General features: G+C 41.1%; 1 protein-coding gene across 1 annotated transcript in view; it reads right to left on the bottom strand.

The window, feature by feature from the left end:
• Positions 1-6484: 6484 nt before the first annotated feature.
• The window catches only part of GPR149 (G protein-coupled receptor 149), a 28415-nt gene continuing 14117 nt past the window's right edge, over positions 6485-20782 (bottom strand). Inside the window, 1 exon segment of the mRNA XM_009583105.1 lies at positions 6485-7057. Within this exon segment, the coding sequence (XP_009581400.1) occupies positions 6485-7057 (573 nt within the window).

Below are 20782 nucleotides of genomic sequence, written 5' to 3' on the forward strand. Positions count from 1 at the left end.
GCGGCATCACGCCCCGCCCCCGCAGCCAGGGCCGCTAGGCCGGCGTTTCGAGTCCCGCCCCGACCTCCTCCGGTACCGAGAGCCGCGCTTCGCAGCTCGCCCGCCTGACATCGCCGAGCTTTAGGATGGCAGCACCGCCTTGAAACACGCCGGGGGGGAAGCGTAACAGCGACGGAATAAGGCAATATATTCACCGCAATATGTCCCCGAAGTTCACCTTGCATGAATCTCTCCTTTAATTTACAGACCTAAGTCCTGATTTCCCTTTCTGAGGCTGCAGATAAGATTTTAAGGAAACATTAAATGTTGGTCTCCATCATGACATATGGGGTTACTACCCTTTCTGTGTACCAGATGGGTACTCCTATTGTTTCTTTTTTAAACAGAATACACATATTTAAATAGCTACCAGTTTTGGGTCTGCCAGCTGACTGCTGCTGTGGTATATACTTCATCCAAGTTCTCCGGAGTGTTAGATTAAACCTTTTAAATTAGATACAATTATTCACAGAATTATTACTCTTTCAACAATTAATGTTCTTTCTGTTTCCTTGAATACCATTGTGCAGCTATAAATGCTTCTTCAATCTCATTTCTTTTCATATTCTTTTGCCTTTTCTTCTTTGTTGGTATGATTTACATTCATTTAAAAATTACTAGCATTCAGATCTCTGAAATACAATGTTACACTGATTTTCAAACTCCTTTTGGGTAAAGGACTGCTTCTTTCAAAGGAAACCATTTTCTCTTTTTTTCTCTGCCTACAGTTTACCTACAGTTAATCCAACAACTCCCAGCAGCTGGTGATGTAAAGAAGAACTAGGTGCTTGAGTTAAAGATCTGTATTTTTTTTTCCTTTCCCCTCACAAAATGCTTTCTGCATCCAAGTAGCCACTTGTCTTGCTGCTAGTCTTCCCCTTTTCCATGCTTAAGGAAATTCTTATTTCCATGGCCTTAAAACATGCAAACCAAAATCACAACACCTTCTCACAGCACACCTCTGTAGCCTTTTACTCCAAGACAACTCGGGTTATGGAGGCGAGTGACAAGGCAGCCACGGCAGCTCTTCTTAGTGATCATGGCAGTAGGTGGCAGCTGGCTGATGGTGCCCGTTCCTCCAAGGACGAAACTGCACCGCGCTGGGGATGAGACCTGCCGTGCACCACAGTGTCCTGTCCAGCTCTACCAACTCACCCAGAGCTAATCTGTACGTCTACAAAATGGCACAGCATCATGCCACGGTCTTGCACAGGAGGGTTCGTGCAAGAAACATCATGTAGTCTTTTTTTAGCTATATCCAGTTTCAGGTACAAGGAAATCTCAGAGAAGCTCGGATTTTAATTTGAATGAAGAGACAAGTAAGGAATAAAGAGCAGGATCTCTGAGTCATCAGCACAGCGAGTAGCTGAACTGGGTGAGGTTACCCAGAGAAAAGAGGGAAAAGGAGGGGACTAAGAGCAAGGACTGGAGGATACTGAGGAAGATCATCTGAAAGGCAAATTACAGGAAGGAGTGTGGGAGAGAAATGAGAAATCTAGGAGGAAATATACTTCTTCCTTACTTCTCATCCTGCATCTGTGGGTTAATGCAGACTAGGGAAGCACACTCCATGACTTCTTGCATTCATCATCCTACATAAACTAACAATAATTTCACAGCATTCTTCAGAAGTCTCACAGTCACAACCAACTAGGGAGTAAAAAAGAGCCAAAGAAAATTATCACAAAATAAATACTCAGAAATCTAAGAAATATTAAAAGATCCCCTGCTGAAGTATGTCACTGGCATACCTATACAGGCCAAACAAGGGAGAATGGCACAAGTCCTTCCGAAAGGAGAGGGTAGGATACTAGATGGGAAAACACATCCTGTTGCTCAGGTATGAACTTTCATGTCAGTTCATTACCCACACACAAACGAGCTTGCCTTCTGGTCCCTCTTTAGCCTGTAGGTGAATATAAATTGGGGCAACTATTATCTCTAGTTCTGTTATTTAGATATACCAGGACAGGAGACGTGACTGATGCTAACCTGAAACTAGCGAAGCCTGGAATGAAAGAGCCCCCAGTGACCATCCGTAACACGTACCACCAGCCATGGCTAATGGTACGTATCCCGTCAGCAATGTGTGCGGCCACACTCTCAGATGCCGCTTGACTTAGACACGCCGTTGCATCTTGTGTTAGGTTCTGCATGCCTAAGTAAGCTGACAGAAAGCTGGTTTTGTCTGTTGTATCTCCTTAAAACTATTGAAGAAAAATGTTCTAGGGTTACCTTGAATCACTCGGGTACTTCAATAGATTTATTCTGTTTGATCCAGTATCTCTCCATGATAGTGTATTTGGACACCTAAGCAGTGCACACATTTGAAATAAATGGGATTTTAGTGCAAGAGGAAATTTCTATATGCATGCATGCAGCTACTGCATTTCAGCCATGTCTTTTTAACCTGAAAAAACCACATTCTAAAGAAAACATTACAAATTCAGTATTTTTAGTAGATCTGTAGATTTAGATGTTGGAAAGACAGTAAATGTCTATTCATGTAAAGATCATTTTCTAATATGTATGAAAAGATATATTTCTTGAAACGATCTCAGGTTTCCATATCACAGGGCCTTTTCAACTCCTTTTAACCACTGTTCACATCCAATTTTCATCCGGTTCAGTAGCACACTATCATGATGTAAAGTAAGGCATCTGCATAATGGTCTCTACCCAGCAGCATGCTCTCAAAGAGGACAGAAGATAGTGTCCTCCTTTCAGTACTTTGAAGTGTAATTCCTTGAAGTCAAATTCCTCATGAGGAAACACGAAACCCGGTCAGGTAAACACTGAGAAGGGGGAGACACAATACAAGAGGATCTCATGTTACAGCTCTCAAGCCAGTGAGTAAATCTTGCTACTGCACACTAGCAGTACTGCAGTCAATAGGACTGTCTCTGTGAGTAAAGATTGTTTGTGCAAGGACTGAAGTTCTTTAAAATTTGTTTGTTTTATAAAACATAGAGTGTACAACATACAGGAGTATACAAATATGGGTATTGTAATTCTTATAGGAGTTGTTGCTGGAGTCTAGAAAAGCAGAATTTATTATGCTCTGAGACATCTAAATCTGCAAAATTCATTAAGAGAGAGGAACATAACACTCAAACACTCATCTGGGAAATCATTATAGCAATACATACCGCGAAGTGAAATCATGTTCCAGCATCTACGCATCAACCTCAAATCTATAAAGGTAAAATAAAATATAAGTAACATTTATTATTTTTTATGAAACTACTGTATTTTGAAATAGTATGATGCTGTAAGATACATTTTCTATCAAGATTAGTATAGAAAATTTACATTTCAGCACCTGGCTATATCTTTTATTTCAAGAGTCACAATCCTTTGAGGCATTTGGGATTCTTGGGCCTGGCCCTGCGTATTACAGGTTTATTTTTCTTGTAACTCTCTTAATGTAATTTTATTCTCAGTGTACATGAGTGCCACTGAAAGGAAACTCTGACCCACTGGATATACTGCTTACCAAAGATTATCTCAAAAATTATGTCCCAGTTTCTATCTTTTCTATTCTTTGCATTATTCAACAAACCACGTCCTAAGAGCAACGGAAGTCCGGGCGATGATTCAAGTCACATTTTCCAAGGGATTTTTTTCAGTCAGTTGCTGTGTGTCTGAACAGAGATGAGGTCTCTTTCAAGTCACCTTCAAATGGTCATTGACAAACACTTTGCCCTCAAATGTCAAGCTGTCACTGAAACACATTAAAAGGTCAGATAGGGGAAAAACAACAGAGGAGGAAGAAAAAAATTTTCCTTAAAAACTCTTATAAAAGAATAGTTTTAAAAATTAAGAACAAATGATAAATGAAGACACCTTAACACTTATGCGAATAAACAAATAAGGAGCAAATTTTCTCAAGCAGCAAGTTTTCCGGTGCGTTGTGCAAGGAGTTGACATCTACTCAATAATTACAACTTGGGTTTTCAGACACTTTAAATTATTTAATGATGTGAGTCATTTAGAGCAAAAAATAAAATAATCAGACATTCGTACATTATCAAATTTACAGATTCACTAAATAAAATCTATGTTTTATTACAGTAGCAAGACAACACTCTACAATTAGGTCAAGCACTGGGTCACAGCTATGCAGAATTTTAATGCCTCCAAATTTTAACCCTTTGTAAATATATCCATCAGAGATTAACACATCAGTATGTAATCTTGTTATCATAGTCCAAATCACTTCCAGGGAAAACAGAACACCTGACCAAACTAAAGCTGTGACGGACTGCATTCTCCATCACAACTCTGCTATCTTTGTCTGGATTGAGTGTGTCTGTTGCTGTAAAGATCTTTTCCGTGTTCCTTCTACAGAAAACAAAGAAAAGCAACGTATTCAGAGACAGCAGAATGTGTCTCTGCTCTGTGTATGGATATAGATTTATTCAATAGACTTACCACTGATTGTTCCTCCTACTGTAGTTTCTTGTTAAATCTGAAATATAACATAGCATCTTAGTGGAACTAAGAGCCTTGAAGCAATCTTATGAGAGCCCTTGTTTTCACCTTGGAAAGGCAGCACATGGAAAGCACAACTTCCAGAGTGATCCATCTCTATCACAGCAACCTGCAGTCTTCGACCCTGATTTTCTTCAGTGCTACATCACTGTCACAGCAGCACAGCCCCACTGATTGTGATGGCAGGCCTGATGGATGTTGGTGAAGTGAGAAGGCGAGTTGTCTGCTTGTTTTCATGCCTCCATATCGAGTGCAAACAGACACAATATTTGGCCCTTTTGCTCTGTCTGTTCATAACCCATAAAGGAATTCTGAACGGGGATGTGCTTATTTTCCCTTGCATGTTCCCACTGAGTGGAAAACAGGGTGACTGCAGACACCTAAATGATTATGTCGTCATGCATACCACTGGGAATTAAATGTACTCCTTAAAGAAGCAGTGTAATTTTTAATCAAACTGCTGAAAGTCCTGAGAGTGTATTTACCTCTGTTTAACTGAAATGAATGACAAACCCTCAGAAAAAGAGCTCTCCGTCAAAAGGCACTAGCATTTCAAGCATATGCAGCATATTTAATGTAAGACTTGAGGACTCCATTCACTGTTTCCACCTTGGCTGGTCTGAATTTGACACAAATTAGAGTATTCACTGGTTTTAGGTTGGCTTTAGACTTAGTTCTAGGTTCCTTATAAGTCAGTAGAGAGATGGGCTCCTCCTGAGGGTGATACAGGTTGGGACCCGCTTTAGGTAACCAGATCACTCTCTTGAGGTCGATGTCTAAGCTCAGTCTCTAAGTTTGGCCACATTGAATAGCTCCTTTGCCCTTTCCTAAGGAGTCACAAATCAGTTGTAAGCCCCAGCTCCTGACTCAGATCTAAAGCATGAGGGTCCATCCCAAGAGGAGTGATGACAGGTTTACTGACAGAATATATATGGCAGAAAAAACAGTGGTGTTCTTGCTGTGAGCCAGTGGGACTCCTGCAACTATCTGCAAGCTACACCCGCTCTCGTGGTTGTGTTGAGAAAAGTATTAGCTTCACGTGGGCCTTGAGGAGGAAGATGACATTGTAAAACTATTCCTTGCTTATGGACAACTCAGACATGAAGAATTATTCAAATTAATTTTGACATCCTAGCTCTTCAAACATTTCAAATGCTGCCTTCATCTGGATTGAGTTGCAAATATTCCCAACCCAAAAAGGTTAGGAAACAATTCTTAACTTGGTAAGAGATCATGGAGGCAAAAAAAGGGGACTCTTCAGAGTAACTGGCATAAAATTAACCAACTTTTCTCATATTTGATCAAAGAAATGTCAACCATGAGAACACTCATAAGTTTCACAATGTTGTATTTACAAAATGTGCATGCTTACATTTCAGCCACCCATATTCAAAGGTCTATACAATGCCCACTTACATAGGTATTACATATGAATCATGTATAGAGCAGTAGAAAATTAAAGCATTTACATATCTTTTAATCCTCTATTTAGTCAACTAAATGTAGGTTTGGACTACATTTTTTCAGATAAATGTTTCAAGGCTGGCACATCAGTAAGAGCAGAATTGCAAGTCAGCCAAAACTGTTGTAACTTCACACCTGCGGAGCTGCTCCCTCATTTTCTGCAGGTTCCCACAGACAGACCACCCAGTGCCAACAAGCAACCAAAGCTGGTTTTTAAGACTTTATTTAGAATTCCTTTTAGACATGTGTTCCTCAAATAAATAAATATATAAATAACTTGACATTCACTATGCAAAGCTGTAAAGCACGTAAGTATTTGTTATCCCATCCATGTATCATTAAAAGTTTTAATCTATTTAACAGTATACCCAAATAAAATTAATTTATATGTTAGGAAAAAACAGTTGACATTGTGTTTATTATGGTAACTTGAGTCAAGAGGAGCAATGTCTGTCAAATCAGTTCAAAAGTCTAGATTAAATGCCTTTTAATTGCCGTTGCCATCTTCTTCCCATTTTTTGTAAGCTTTATTCAACATTTGTATTTCTTCCTGATAACCACCTCTTTCCATACGCTGCTTTTTACTATTCTGCCGATGAGCTTCAACAGTGTCTGGAATTGATATGTTAATATCGCTGTCAGGATTGTTTGATGGTATGAAGAGGGAGTAGGAGGCAGTTTCCCCTAAATCACATGAGACAAACCTGTTTTCTTTCCGTGAATAACGTAAGGATGGAGACCTTACCTGTGTGGAAGACTGGCTGATATTACTGATGATTGACACGGTATCCAGGGCCTCTTCATTGTCACAAATTTCAAGTACCTCTAAATGAATTTTAACGCTTGTGTCAGCAAACGTATTAGGAGACTCCTCCGGGTTTGGCTCGTGACCAACGCTTTTAGATCTATATACTTCAATTTTCTTTGACATGGGTGTTATTTTTTGCCCTTCAGTGCTTACCTCGTATGTAGATAAAGAGAGCGTTTTTCCTGTGGGTGCCTGAAGAGATACAGTTCCTTGAAATGCACACAGAGGGATAGCTAAGGCCCCACCTGATCGCTGAAAAGAGAAAGAATGACCATTATCTAATGCTAATTTTTGAAGTTAGAATCCATTATAAATAAGCCAATTATACTTAGTTTGTTAACTTATTTTACTGTTGTAGACTCTTCCTTGCAGTATTTTAGAAACATGGTATTTATGGTTTTAAAGAATAGAAAGAAGTGTTCTATAATTATACACTTTAGTATAAAAAGTCCCAAGTGACTGTGACTCAGTTACAGCTTATGGACACACACACTTTATTAGAATAGTCTACATTTAACATTTCATTGCAGCCAGTCCACAACGAGACAGCCAGCACTAGCAGGCACCTCTCTAGCTAATATTCACAGGCACCTCTGAAGGTGTTTTCACTCTGCTTAAATCAGATCAAGATACTGATCTCCTAAAGCTTCTCATACAGTGACCAAAAGGAGCGAAGTGACACTAGAGGACTGTTCAAAACCAGGACCCTACGCTGACAACATCTGTCTCCCTTGGGCACCCTGTCTTAATTAGTCTTAACTAAATTAGGTGCCTAAAGGCACCTAGGCTTAGCTACCAAGCTGAAATTTCCAAAACAACTTGGCAGATATTATTCAAGGACCTTTTTTGTGCATTTTATTTTTATAGTGGAAATAGCGTTCGTTCAACAGTATCAGTTGGAAATCTGTAATAAGGATTTATAGCGCCACTACCCCGGCGACCAGAGAGCCCATCCAGAACCCCGCTGCCAAACACATTTCACAGTGGTTCTAGAAGCCAGTGGTTCTAGGACATCTTTTCTAGAACAAACCTGAACTTATCAGTAGAGAAATTTTCACACACTTGAAGGCAGAGAAGGAAAATTCAGTTACAGCTCTGCAGTACTAAAAGTCATGCTCAAACCAAGAGATCTTAGCAGTTGCAATGAAAATATTGTTTCAGAGGCTGTAAATAAATAAATAAACAAATCACTGCGAGTGCCTGCGTGGAGAAGAGAGGACATGGCTTGCTCCTATGTGGACTGTGGTAGCTGACTCAGTGGTAGGTTGTTATATGTGCTGCAAGACAGATCCTAACTCCCTCTCTCAGCTATAAAGACTCTCATTTTTAACTGAGGAGGTTGTCCATTCAGTGACTCATGTTGGACAGAACAAAAGTGATGGCAGAAGTAGACACACACAGCAAAGAAACACCAGACTCAGGTTCTGGAGAATCTCACTGAGGGCTCTTCTATTGCTCCATCCTCATCTGCTTTGCTACAGTTGGGCTTTGACTGCTTACTGAGAAGGGCAGGGATTACCATTTGAAAACTTGCTCTAACTCACTAGGAAATACTATTAAAATGAACCGCAGCTTTGCCAAAAGCAGACTCCTTGGCAGGCAGTGAAGTGCTGACTTTGGGACAGGGCAGTTCATGAGGAAGGGCTGCACTGGTTTAGAGGGAAATGCACAACAAAGAAGACCACTGAAAACAGGGGAAGCTGCAGAATCCAGCTCTGCACCCACACAGACACTAGGGAGAAGTGTGCACTGAGGGTATTGAAAAGCTGCCAGGGAGGAAGGTGAATCAGCCCGTACAGTCTTCTGTGTTGCTGTTGCTATGCTGCTTTCAGGACCCATTGATGATCTTTTAAATCTACCTCAAATATCTCCAGATCACATTGTTATGTGAACTGCAACCTTACTCCTATTGCGCTGCAGTTCCCTCTCCAGCTAAGGTGCCTCCCTACCTCCTGCTGCTGCTGCCTGGCAGGGCAAATCACAGCCCAAACCTCATCCTCCCCTGCCCTTCCTCTATACACACACAGACACACGCACAGAGACCCTCCTTAGGAGCACGTAACTTTCTGGATGATTTGGGAATAAGAAACAGTATTACAGCAATCAATGCATGAGGTGAAAAAATGATTTATCAGGATGTGTAAGTCTGAGGCATTTAAGGAGTCTGGATAGCACTCACATTTCTTCCTATCCAAGGGAGGGCTAAGATGAGACAGGGAGACGGCTGTCTAGGACAGCAAGATATGCCTCTTCGTTTGTGAGTGTTGTGATTAATCTACCTGCAACCAAGAGACAAACCGCAGAAACCCTGGGCTTTGGAAAGGACCAGTCTCTCCTGGGCAAGTCGCAGGGGTATGCCCTGAGCTCACCCTCGGAAGCAGAAGCTCCAATATTGTCCTCCTGGGTACTGATTTGTCTTGTGTAAACTGTGTGAATAGAGAGAGAGGAAGAAAAGGAGTGACAGAAAGTCCAGGTCTAATAATTGGCAGTATGAAGAAGTGCTAGCATTATTTCAGCACTGAAAGGACCTCTTCCACTTGGACCAGTTCTGTTTAATGTTTCCTTTCTAATAAAAATGAGAAAGTGAGTAAAAATTGAGAGGTTTAGGATACCAACTGGAAAGGTGAAATTGTTCATAGAGAGCTGGGAAGGGCAATGATCTGCTGATTATTAAAGGAGGCTGTTGTGATGAGACTTTTATCGAATTAGGCACAACTTTACAACCACACAGCTAAATAAAGTGCCACATAACCTCAACTTCACTAAAGAGCACGAAAAGGAAATTACGTTTCATTACATAGAAAAATCTTGCCAGACTGTGACTTAATGTGGTCCTTCGACAAAGGAATTTGCCTGACAAAACCCTAGGAGCTGGCTTGCTCTGCTGGAAGGAAATCAAAGTTGTATTCATCTCCTTAATAGATTTGTCAGAGAAAAATGGTCCCCAAGTGTTCTTCCAATATGCAGTTACAGAGGCAGCTATCGTGCTGTGTCATCAAGCCAGCAAAGGTCCTAGATCGGTGAGTTATATGACAGCAGCTCACTGCCAGCTCCTGGCCACTGTTCAAGTACAGAGCCACGGTGGGTACAGGGGCTCCCTCAAGTGTAGCTCTCCGAAGGGTAAGCACCAGCAGCCTTTGTTTCAAAGCAATGACGAGGGAGCTTTTTCTTACAGCACAGTTAGGTGTTGGCACTTACATTTTCTGTAGTAATTAGTAATTAGGATCACTCCTCCAGGAAAGAAGTGATGTGAGAATAACAGTTTTCTCAGCTTGAAGAAGCTCTTGTCCACTTGTCTTCCATCCCAGGAGCTTACTAAGGCCACTAGAGGACAGAGCAACAAATCCAGCTCTGGGTAAGATCAAGCAGGCAAAGCCTACTGTTCTAAGCAGCACACACAGAAGCACAAGGTTAGTGTCTTGGATATTGCAATAGATAGAGTCTGGATGCCTAACAATTTTGGTAACACACATTTAGAACAGTGTTTCTGTTGGATACAAGCCCTATAGCTCTGTTTCCAGCCCCCTGTCTAATTTCTGCAATCTACACTGAAAGTCCTTTGCAGGATCAGTTAAGATTGTCTGCATTTCTGGCTGTTAATCAAGCTCAGAGTCTGAAGAACAGTCTAAAACAGCACTTAGATTATACAGAACGACATCTAAAGAGTATGAAAAAAAAAGTTAAATAAGAACTGATTACTTCAGTGCAAGGTTATGTTCTACTTAATAGAACACTGCGGATTTATTAGACTGAACGTCAAGAAGATGGCGAATATGTCTGAGGCACCTGGAGGGAGAATGAGTAATCCTCACTCACTGGAATGAATACTCCAGTTCTGGAGAATAAGAAATTTTCCAATGACCACAGATTTAGTGGCTCTTTCCAAAAGTCTGTTTTCTGTTGAGAAATCAGTATTTACTTTTAGAAGTGAAAAGGATATACCAAGTCTTCTATGACACTTCCCTGTCACTAACCAGGAAGCCAGTAAACTACATCATTTTCCACTAGAACAATTCCAGTAGAAATATTGTTCAATTACAGACATCTTCACCTGTTTCTGCAAGTAGAGAAACCATTTGTCTCTTTGTAAACCGTGCACCATAATGCCATACACTCCTGACTGTGACAGGCGCCTGCCTAGTAACCACTGCCCTTGCAGGGAGCAGCTTTCAAATCACAGCTTACACTCCCCCCGTGCAGCAACAGAGTTGCAAGGAAACTAGACTATTAACTGCAAGCTTTGACGAAGTACACGTGTGTGAAACAACCCCATTCATCACCAATCAAAATGTTCAAAGTTTAAAAAAAATCCAAATAATTACTGAAAAAAGCAAACAGCATTTGCATGATACTATAGAACTTAGTAAGCAGAGTTTATTGAAAATTAAATCAAACCCTGGATTTACATGATAGGAGAAGGCAGGAATAAAGCCTGAGGAGAGATCTGAGCCACTTGAACTGCAAATTCTCCGCTAAGTGCTGAGGGGAACTAGCACTACCTTGGCTGGCCTGAAAATGCCACAGCACCAGGAAGACTTGTGCTCCACGCTGGAGGGGAGCCGCTGCAGCCACAGACGGTGACCGTCCCGCTGCAGCCAGAGTACCTGAAAGGATGCTGCACCAGAGCCAGAAAGGGGCTAGCGACCGAGAACTGGATCTGGCCCCTCAGCTCATTAGCAATGCACAGGGCGCTGAACACCACAGCCAGGCTCCCTCCCGGGTTCAGAGCTGTCACCCGCCTTGTGCTTGCTTTGCAAGCTTTGCTCCAGAGTCAAGCAGCCCAACAGAAAAATGCTATGAATAAAAACAGTTAGCCCAAAAGAGGGAAGAATACATTTCTGGTTTTATGTACAGCCAGGTAAAATTGATTATTACTGGAATTACTGTCAGTACAAATTACTATTAATGAGAACAGAATGTGACCCCTATCTTGTCCTTGATATCATTATTAAATATCCATTTTTGCTTCTTGTGACACATTCATGGCAATAAACAGGAATCTACTAGCAAACCAGACTATACTGGTACATCCTGTGAAGAAGTGTTTTATCTTCCACTCCCATTGTTACCCAGTTCAGCTTTCTGATTTTAAGCCTTACAATGCAATTTAGTTCTCAAGCAGTAGGAAGAGGAAGCAATTTGAGTAACGCTTAACAGTGGCCTTCAGCTCATCCATTCCTGTATCTCATCTCTGCATTATTTTAGTGTGAACAAGAGCATCCACAGTTGCAGAAGGGTTATGATTAATTTTTACTTCAGTGAAAATAGAAAGAGATCCACTGTGCTGTTTCTGAACGTCTGCCATCTCACTCCCCACAGCCTGGGCCCAAAATGCTTTTTGAAAGGGTACCGCTCCACTGACCTCTTTCCACACTCTTTTGCCCACATGCTTTGTATCCCTGTATTTAAAAAAAAAAGTAGTTTCTAAAAGAAATGCACATATTAACTCCTCCCACACAATTTATGCTATGTGTTCTCTTTTTAAAGCACTTCTACACAGACGTTTTTAAGAAGGTAGAGAAAACTTACAGCCACTTGTTTCTTGGATCGTCTTCAGAAAGACAACGTTTTGATGCTGTCTTGACAATGCATGCAGGAATCAGGCACTAGCATAAAGGTAAAGAGCTTTGTGAAATAAAATTAAATCCTATCTTTTCAGCCAAAGTGCCATTTTGCAGCTTTTGTGTCTCAGCAGTTTTGCAGCATATTAGATACACATACATAATTATCATTATTCCTGAATAAAATGTACAACTCCAGTACTGTGTTTATCAGAATTAGTTATACCAGGATTTGTAGTACTATCACAAAGACACCCCACAGCTGAAGTGCATTCTTCCTAACTCCATGCATCCCATACCACTTTGGCATCCATGGCAACTACAGAGGACAAGGAAGCCTTGCTATCAACGATTCTGATCCTGTGAAGTGAAGACTTGTCTTTCTGAGATCTTACTCTCAATTAGGAGAGGTGAAGGAAGGATCAGACACTTATCTGCTTGAACACAGCAGATCTAAAATCAAGTCTGTTCTGGTTCTTATATCCACTTATAGATACTTTTTCTCTGCGTGTACACATGCATAGATACATACAAGTATTTATTTATTCATTGTACACATGCATATACGTATATAAAATATTTATCTTTTTACAACTAATTTCTTAATTTCTAGTAGGATTGAAAGGTTTCAATTTGGAAATGCTCAAATGTTTCAATTAAAAAAATCACAGCATTCCCCAATCAAAACATTCTGTAAGCCAAAATAGCTATCTTTATGCTGAGGCCAGCTTTAACTGAATACTACAAAATATCTGCCGGGTCTCGTAAAAGTTGCAGTCTAGCACTAAATCTGAGCTATCCCTCTGGAGGACTGCAGGTTTGCATCACAGAAACAGCAAGTTGGTAATTTTCAAAGTTGTTTAATATGTATCCACACATATTTCATCACTCGGGAACGCCGCAGATCTCTAATGCCGTGATGTTTGCCACAACCTCCTGCCAACGGGAGCTGGCCCTTCCCTTGCCTAGTTTTACTTTTTGTGGAGAGTGTTTATTTCCATCATGTCCTACCACAGGGCATACCCCTCGTGCAGCTCCTGCCCGAGATGGCTGGAGGCTATTCTGTCTGCTAGAATCTGGGACAGGGATTTCACTGGAGAACTACATGTACCAGCACATGCATTTTTAACAAGCAAAGACAAAAAATTACAATGAAATAAATCACAAATGTACTTGTTCCTTAAGGAGTGCTGATGCATTCTGAACAGCGAAGTCTCTGCATAATTGATAAAGCAAATCCTTTCATTATTAAATTAAAATATCCACCTTCCAGATTTCACAGAAGACAGAAAGGAGTTGTTGTTGCTATGAGGCAAACCTTCCTCATAATCATTGTCGTTTAAGACCGGGCTCTGCTGTCCTGTTCCGGCTGCCTGAGCAGAGTTTGAGCCGGATTCAGCGGGGAATGGTATTGTCACACAGGGGAGGCTTCAGCCTCTGCAGAGGACGTAACTGAGCCCCACAGCGGCTGGGCAACGGGCTCTGGCAGAAAGGTTTCAATTTGGAAATGCTCAAAGCAGTGAGAAAGGGCCCACCAGGAGCCATCTGACTTACAGTTTTTAAATGATCCTACTAAGGCCATTTATAGAACCCAGAAACTCCGCAGCCTTCCCTGAACAGGAAATAAGTTTTTGATCCCTATGGCTTTTTTGAGGGGGAAGGGAAGGAAAGGGGAAGGTAACTTTTACAGAATCTGTTATTGTATTTCTCCTTGCAAACTGGCAGAAACCAAAGAAAAGCACCCTTTTCTATCTGGCTTGCCATGAAATAGTTATACTTAGGTGAAATATTAATAAAGGAGTATTAAGCTGCAAGTACACGTGAAGAAAATTTTAATTTCATCACTTGCCAAAGCAGAGCCTCATTCTGCATGCTGGTAAGTGCCTCCCAAGGGTGTACGGCATTCCCTCTCCTTCCCGTTAGTGTCTGCAGGAGTTGATCAGCAATTTGCAGAGCTGGGTGCTTTCAGAGAAGTCAGGAATGTAGGACTGCAATCAACTTTGAATACTGTTTCTGATGTATTTATATGTGATGTTCAAAGTAGTTTGAAACTCTAGTTTACAAGTGATCACGAATTTATTCTGCTAGAGGAAGCCTAGAACATTCTTTAAGGCTAACATATCAATATTTCAAGTACAAATATTTCTATATACTTTTCACATTTTATATTAAGTGTAACTGGATTCATCCTGTTACAAGGATCTTAAACTTAGCAGTCCCAGTTTTCCAGTGCTCAGCACCTGCAGAAACCATCGCCCAGTCTGGATAAGCACACACTTCCCAGGATTTCACAGTAATTCTTTGTTTCAGGGAGTGGATGACTGCACAGCAGGGAAAGGAAAGCATGAACAGCTCCTTTCTCCAAACACGGTTATCAATTAATACTTCATCTCGTGAGAACAAAGCTGACTCTGTTCCAGAAGTGGATCCTTAGCTAGGTAACGCTTGTTAGCAACTGAAATCAAAGATAAACTGTTCAGAGCCACGTGACCTGAATGGTGGCTCATGTAGCTCACAGCTCAGTTTAATTTTAAAGACAATAAATTGCTGTTGCAATATGGTAAAGGCCAGTGGAGAAAAAAAAGATTAACTCGGGGAAGAAAGCAAATGCTTAAGAGCCTGGAATTGCTACATGATAAAGGGGAAGAAGAAAATTTGTTTGGAGGATACTCCAGTGCACCTAAGTTAGAGCTACCCTCCTTGACTATGCAAGAAGGCTGCATACTCAGACATTTAAAGTTTGAACTAGTTGCCCAGACATGGTTGTCTAGTGCCATCAGAGATGCCATAGAGGATTCGGGACATCCTCAAAAAACTTTCAGATGTAACAGAGGACTAATGGGAGGCCTACAGCCTCCTGAAGCAGCAGCTGGAGGCCAAGTGGGACACCCTAAGGCGTCTCAACAGGTTCTGCAAGCCTGTGTCTGGGCAACAGACTCAAGCACAAGGTAGTTTGTAGACTCCCCCTCACGATTCCTAATTTTCAAATGTCATGAATCACAGGCCCTGGAATAGTAAGATAGGTGTAACATTAGTGTTACGGGGAAGTAGAGATCATATTAGAGTGTGTATCTCGTCTCTGGAAAACTCGGGGAGCTCTGATGCGAGGTCCCAGAACGGAGAGTGACTCTCCCAAGCCTGCGGAACGGCACAGTGGTAGAGCCAAGAACAGACAGAAGGTTTTTCTGCGTCCCAGTCCAACGCCACCCCCATTGGGCCATGCCGCCTTCCCAAACAGAAATATCAGCAACCTAAATAAAGCTCTAATGAGTTTGCATTCCTAATTACTTTGGTGGAATACAGTGCTAGCTGAAAAGTTCTATTTTTAGAATGTTTCCAGTAAGAATCCTGATGTTTCCTTCCAGAGACAATGTGTTTTCTGTTTATTTTAAAATAGAGGCTTAGTCTTCCACGTCCCTAAAAATAAAAATTAGCTGCAGTAAAATTAATTACTGCAATGATTTGCCCTTTGAGAGGCTGACTGCAGTAAATTTAGAGCTAATAGGGTATGACAAGAATAAACAAGCTCACCTCAGATGACCTGAAAACCAGTATTTGTCATTGGCCTGCCCGACGTGGACAGACCTTTTATTTGGAGCAAATTGGTAACACAAAATGCAACTTGGAGAGGCATCCAAGGTAAGAATACTTGCATCTACATGCCAGAACTTCTGTACTCAGTTGCCTGGGGCTGAAGTAAATGAGCTCAACAGAAAGCCCTTTAATATTCCACAAAAAATGCATATGGCACCTTTAGTGACCCCCTGCAGCATGGGGGCAGCAAGGACAGAAGCTCAGAAGGCGCCTGGCTTTAAGGACATTCTGATGAGTCCATGGCTTTCCTTACTGCTGGGCTTCATGGGATTCATCTGCCATGAGCTTCAGTTTCTCTGTGGTCTGTAATCATTGATGTCCTACAGAAGTCTAGATGCTCTGCACCTACTTATGCTAAAATTATTACAAACAATCTATATTTTCATGTAAAGATTTGCTGTTTCAAATATCTTACATTTAAATAGTTTTCTTCACAGACAGAATAGCTGATTTTACAAGAAAAAACTCTCTTCAATATGGAAACAGGCTTGCCTGTTGGGATTTGCTGAAATGTCTGGCTTTCACCAAACTTCTTGCCTTCAGGACACCTGTCTCACATCCTATACTGATCTTTCAAAATAACTGGGAAAATGAACCTGTCTGTTTTGATTTATACATTTGTTATTTTTGATATAATTTTTATAACAAGTACAGACTTGGTCCTTAGGTAATTCTGTGCATTTGTTCTCACAACAGAGTGTGACAGAATTTATGACATTTTCTAATAATTTATTTGCACTTTCAGGTAAAAAAGAGTATGCAGAATTAAAATTTCAGTGTTAGTTTTAATTATTTGCATGAAGATAAATATTTAGGTTGTGCACAAGAAACAGAGATATTATTGAACATCTCCACTAGAGGAACATTTAAATTATGAAGTCAGGCACTTGAAAGTATAAAAATCCCAGCACTGTGGCTACCTGGGCAAATTAATTCTGGCTCTTGTATTTCTATCTTGTCTGGTTTCCTCATGTGGTACAGTGAATGTGGGCAACAAACGACCATGCAATTGAAGGCTAAGGTCATGGTCTATGTGTACACCTATGTTCATACAGAGACGTAGGCGGAGAAGCTGCCCGAGGTTTTAAAAGCAGAACAATGAGGCTAGCACAGCACGGAGTCAACCACCTTGCTCCTAGCTGTAGTGAGCACTCCACCCCTGCATCTCCATTGCACAGCATCAATGAGTCTCAAGTAATAAGGGTTTTGTCAACTGGACCACAATTAAAGCAGTGTTAGTGTCCACAGAACTGACATTTCATGCTTTAGAAAGGTGCAACTCTGCAATCTACATATCACATTCTTTAGTGGCTTTTGCATAGTTATATATACCTGCCAAAGCTTTCCAGCCATGAATGTTTGAAAATGACTTCTTACAGTCTTGACTGACAGGGCTAATTGCATTATTAACTGTCTGAAGAAGGTTAGTATTGCAGAAGAGAGAAGAGGTCTTTTGGGCAGCATGCGGTGGGTACAGAAATCAGAGCTTGGGATGTCTGGTCCAGCTCTCTCCATCACGTTGCTACCAGGAAGTGGTCACTCTTTGCACAGGAGATGATCTGCTGACATTCATTCTCCTTTTTGTAATATCTGCAAAACCGGGCCCTACCCGTTTCACCAGATTTGGTGAAGTTTATTTGACGTGTGTACTGCCAGTCCTGGAAACAAGTTCCAAGTTCATTTGCAAGCATCATACTAACAGGCTTTCTGCGGAGCTGCAGGTATTGTAAAGGTAAACTGAAATGGTGGTTTTGCTTACTAGGAAAATATAATGAAGGAAAATATGTTGAAGAACAGCACAAGCCTTTAAAAAATGGAGAACGTATCAGCCTACAATGTAAAGGCTTTATTGGCAGGTGTCTAAATTGCACTGCTTTAGTAACTCCTATTCCATCAAGTGGCATTAGGGCCAATGTACAAGGATCCCTTGGTCAGTGTGATATTGATTTTGTTTGTAGCATTGTCTGTTCTCTCAGACAAAGAACACTGATATCAATCAGTGGCAACTCTTTGCAGGATTGATTCCTGCAAGAGTCTCTGACATACAGTGTTGTTGGTCAGCTCCACAAGGCTTATTTATCCTCACTACTTCTCCACAGCCCAGTTTTTTATTACTTGTCTCTAGTTCCATGCGTGCATGTATACTTGTATCTAGCATTCATAAAAACCTGTTTAAGCAACAGATCTGAAAGCTGTTGCTTATTTATCTGAACCAGACAGAATAAACAGCAGCCATAGGAAGCTAGCTGCTTCACATTGGGATGCCAGCGTGAGGGAAGCACTATAGGAGCTTGCCTGTATTCAGCCTTGCCCTCCCAGGCAAATGTTTCTAGTCTCAGTATTTTTCCTGTTCGTGCAATTCAACAGAGTGCCAATTAAAGTTTAACTGCAAGCAGAGAGTCAGCAAGCATCGCAAGGACTGCACCACTTTGTCCCAGTTGGAGGAAAGTTAGAAGATGATGGTGAAATGCTACATTGATTTTCCAAGCAAGGGAACAGGAAGAGACCAGACGAGAACATCACAGCAGATTAGCATGGGTACAGTTGTACAGGCCAGTGGAAAACAAATACAATCTTCAAGTCCATTCGCAACTCAGCTTCTACACTGTGCCTGGTGTCTACTGGAACTCCAGTACAACTCCCCTGGAGCGAGAAAGATCCTGTGTATTTAACACTGCCAAAAAAACTTCAAACTGTAGAGATACAGCACTGACTCCTCCTAAGTGAAATAATTTACACAGTCTCCCCCTCTTTCTCTTTGCAGGGCACATAAATAGGTTCTATACAGAGTCTCTTGAAAGAGTTTGCTTGAGGCAACCCATAGATGAGGTATCAAGTCAAAGAACAAAAATAATGAGAAAGCCTACAACATATTGCAAGCCTGGGAGATTTCTGTTGCCTGAAGGCACTTAACTATAGGCAAAAAAATACATGACATATTTACACCCAATCTTTAGGAAAGGGAGATACACTGGTATTTTATGAGATGTTAAAGGTACCTTTCAAAAATGCAGCTGAGCAAGAGTTAGAAATGACAAGTAACATTTTTTCTCTCCCTCTCAATTATAGCTAGCCTATATAGGTATTAAAAAAAACCTGCTGGCTCATTCTCCTTTCATGCCACTTTTATTCCAGAGAAATCACTTTGATGGAGTAACTCTATACTCACAGAACGGATGATGAGGAGACAAACAGCTACAGCATCATTACTATCACTCCAAGGTAGTGTCATTTTCCAAGTAGTACATAGCTTCAATAGAAAATCAAAGGCATCACATATATTGTCTGGCACTCTACTCTCGAAAAAGCTAAATCAAAGTGACTGATACCTTTCTCACTGCTTCTTCAAGGTCTGAAAATAACAGAATAAAAAATACTGCTTACTGCTTTCACAATACAAATTAAAATGGGCAGCCTTCTGCAAGTATCACTGGTTGCTCAGAGGGTGAAAAAAAAGTAATGTAGGGAGAGACTTCTTATCCCTTGTTTCCCTGAATCACTTTACGCAAGTGAGCAGGGCAGACCAGCTGGCATGTGCTATCCCTCCTCTCAGCAGACAGCACTGAAAAATATTCAGTCCTGCTAAGAGTTAATCTTCCTGATGTACTGGAGTGGTTGCTGGCATCAGACATAGGAAATACCAGCAGTTTTTCAAATGAAAGCTTTATGCCGACTGTGACAAAGCCCCACTAAATATAATGGAATATCTACCTGACTAAAAGCTGGGATGTTTGGACTTGGGGTGCTTTGGAGCAGACCCACTGTTGACTAACCTTGCTATTTACAAGCTTTAGTAAAACGTGGTTGCATTTTTTTCCCCATTTTGATAACGTTTGAGTTGTTGATGGTAACCTACACACATCTGCTTCTGACCTTCCAACTTCCAAAGCCAACCCCAGTTTATTACCTGAGGTAAGAGGTTAGTTTACTGGGGAGAGCTGTACTTTTAAACACTATTCTAGTATCACGCCTCTGCTTGCTGACATGCAGTCAGCAGGTCAGCCTGCAACTCTCACCCCTCGTACAGTGTGTGAAGAGGCTGTCAGTGAGGACCACCTCTACAGTAACTGCACAATTGTGTGTTTAACTATGAAATCCTATGCCTTCATCTCACTATGCGAATCAAATAACTTTAAAATCGGCAAAGACAAAGTCATATTCACAAGGATCCAGTTGCAGATGTTATTGGCAGGGTTTAAATTTCAAACTGCAGATTCCTCAATGCTGGCCAATTTCCATTCAGCGGAAACTAATTACCTTTTGTCAAGGTGGTTGACCAGGTTTTAGCCAAGCACACAGGTTTTCACATTTTAATTCTTAATCACAGTGCAACTGAATGGTTTGGTCACACCAGAACACCAGACACTATTTCCAACTGTACCTGACCTAACACTGAGAGGAGACCAGCAGCCCTAGTTCCTTATTCTGTTAATTTTTCATCAGAGATGCAAAGCCTTTCACTGGATCCTTACTCTTACCTAGTGGTGCAACCACCTTCAAACGAGATGGAAATCATCACCCAAAATCCAGTAAGATTTCAGCAAGTCCTTTGTCTCAGAGGGTTTTTTTACTATTAAGAAGTGGTATGCACACTGGGCCAATCTGCCCAACATACACTGTAAGTTTGGGGGTAGCAAAATAGGAAATTTAACATTTCTTTGTAACTGAGAGAATAGCACATATGACCATCAGCATGATGACTATAACCATTTAACACCTCTGACCACCTCCTGGTATAGAAGCAGAGCTGGGAGGAAATGTACAAGATGGCTTTGTAGGACAGAAACATAAGGGGGCACATTTCCAGGACATGGTGTGCGGT

Source organism: Fulmarus glacialis, unplaced genomic scaffold (genome assembly GCF_000690835.1).
Source record: "Fulmarus glacialis isolate BGI_N327 unplaced genomic scaffold, ASM69083v1 scaffold258, whole genome shotgun sequence".
Lineage (NCBI taxonomy): Eukaryota > Metazoa > Chordata > Aves > Procellariiformes > Procellariidae > Fulmarus > Fulmarus glacialis.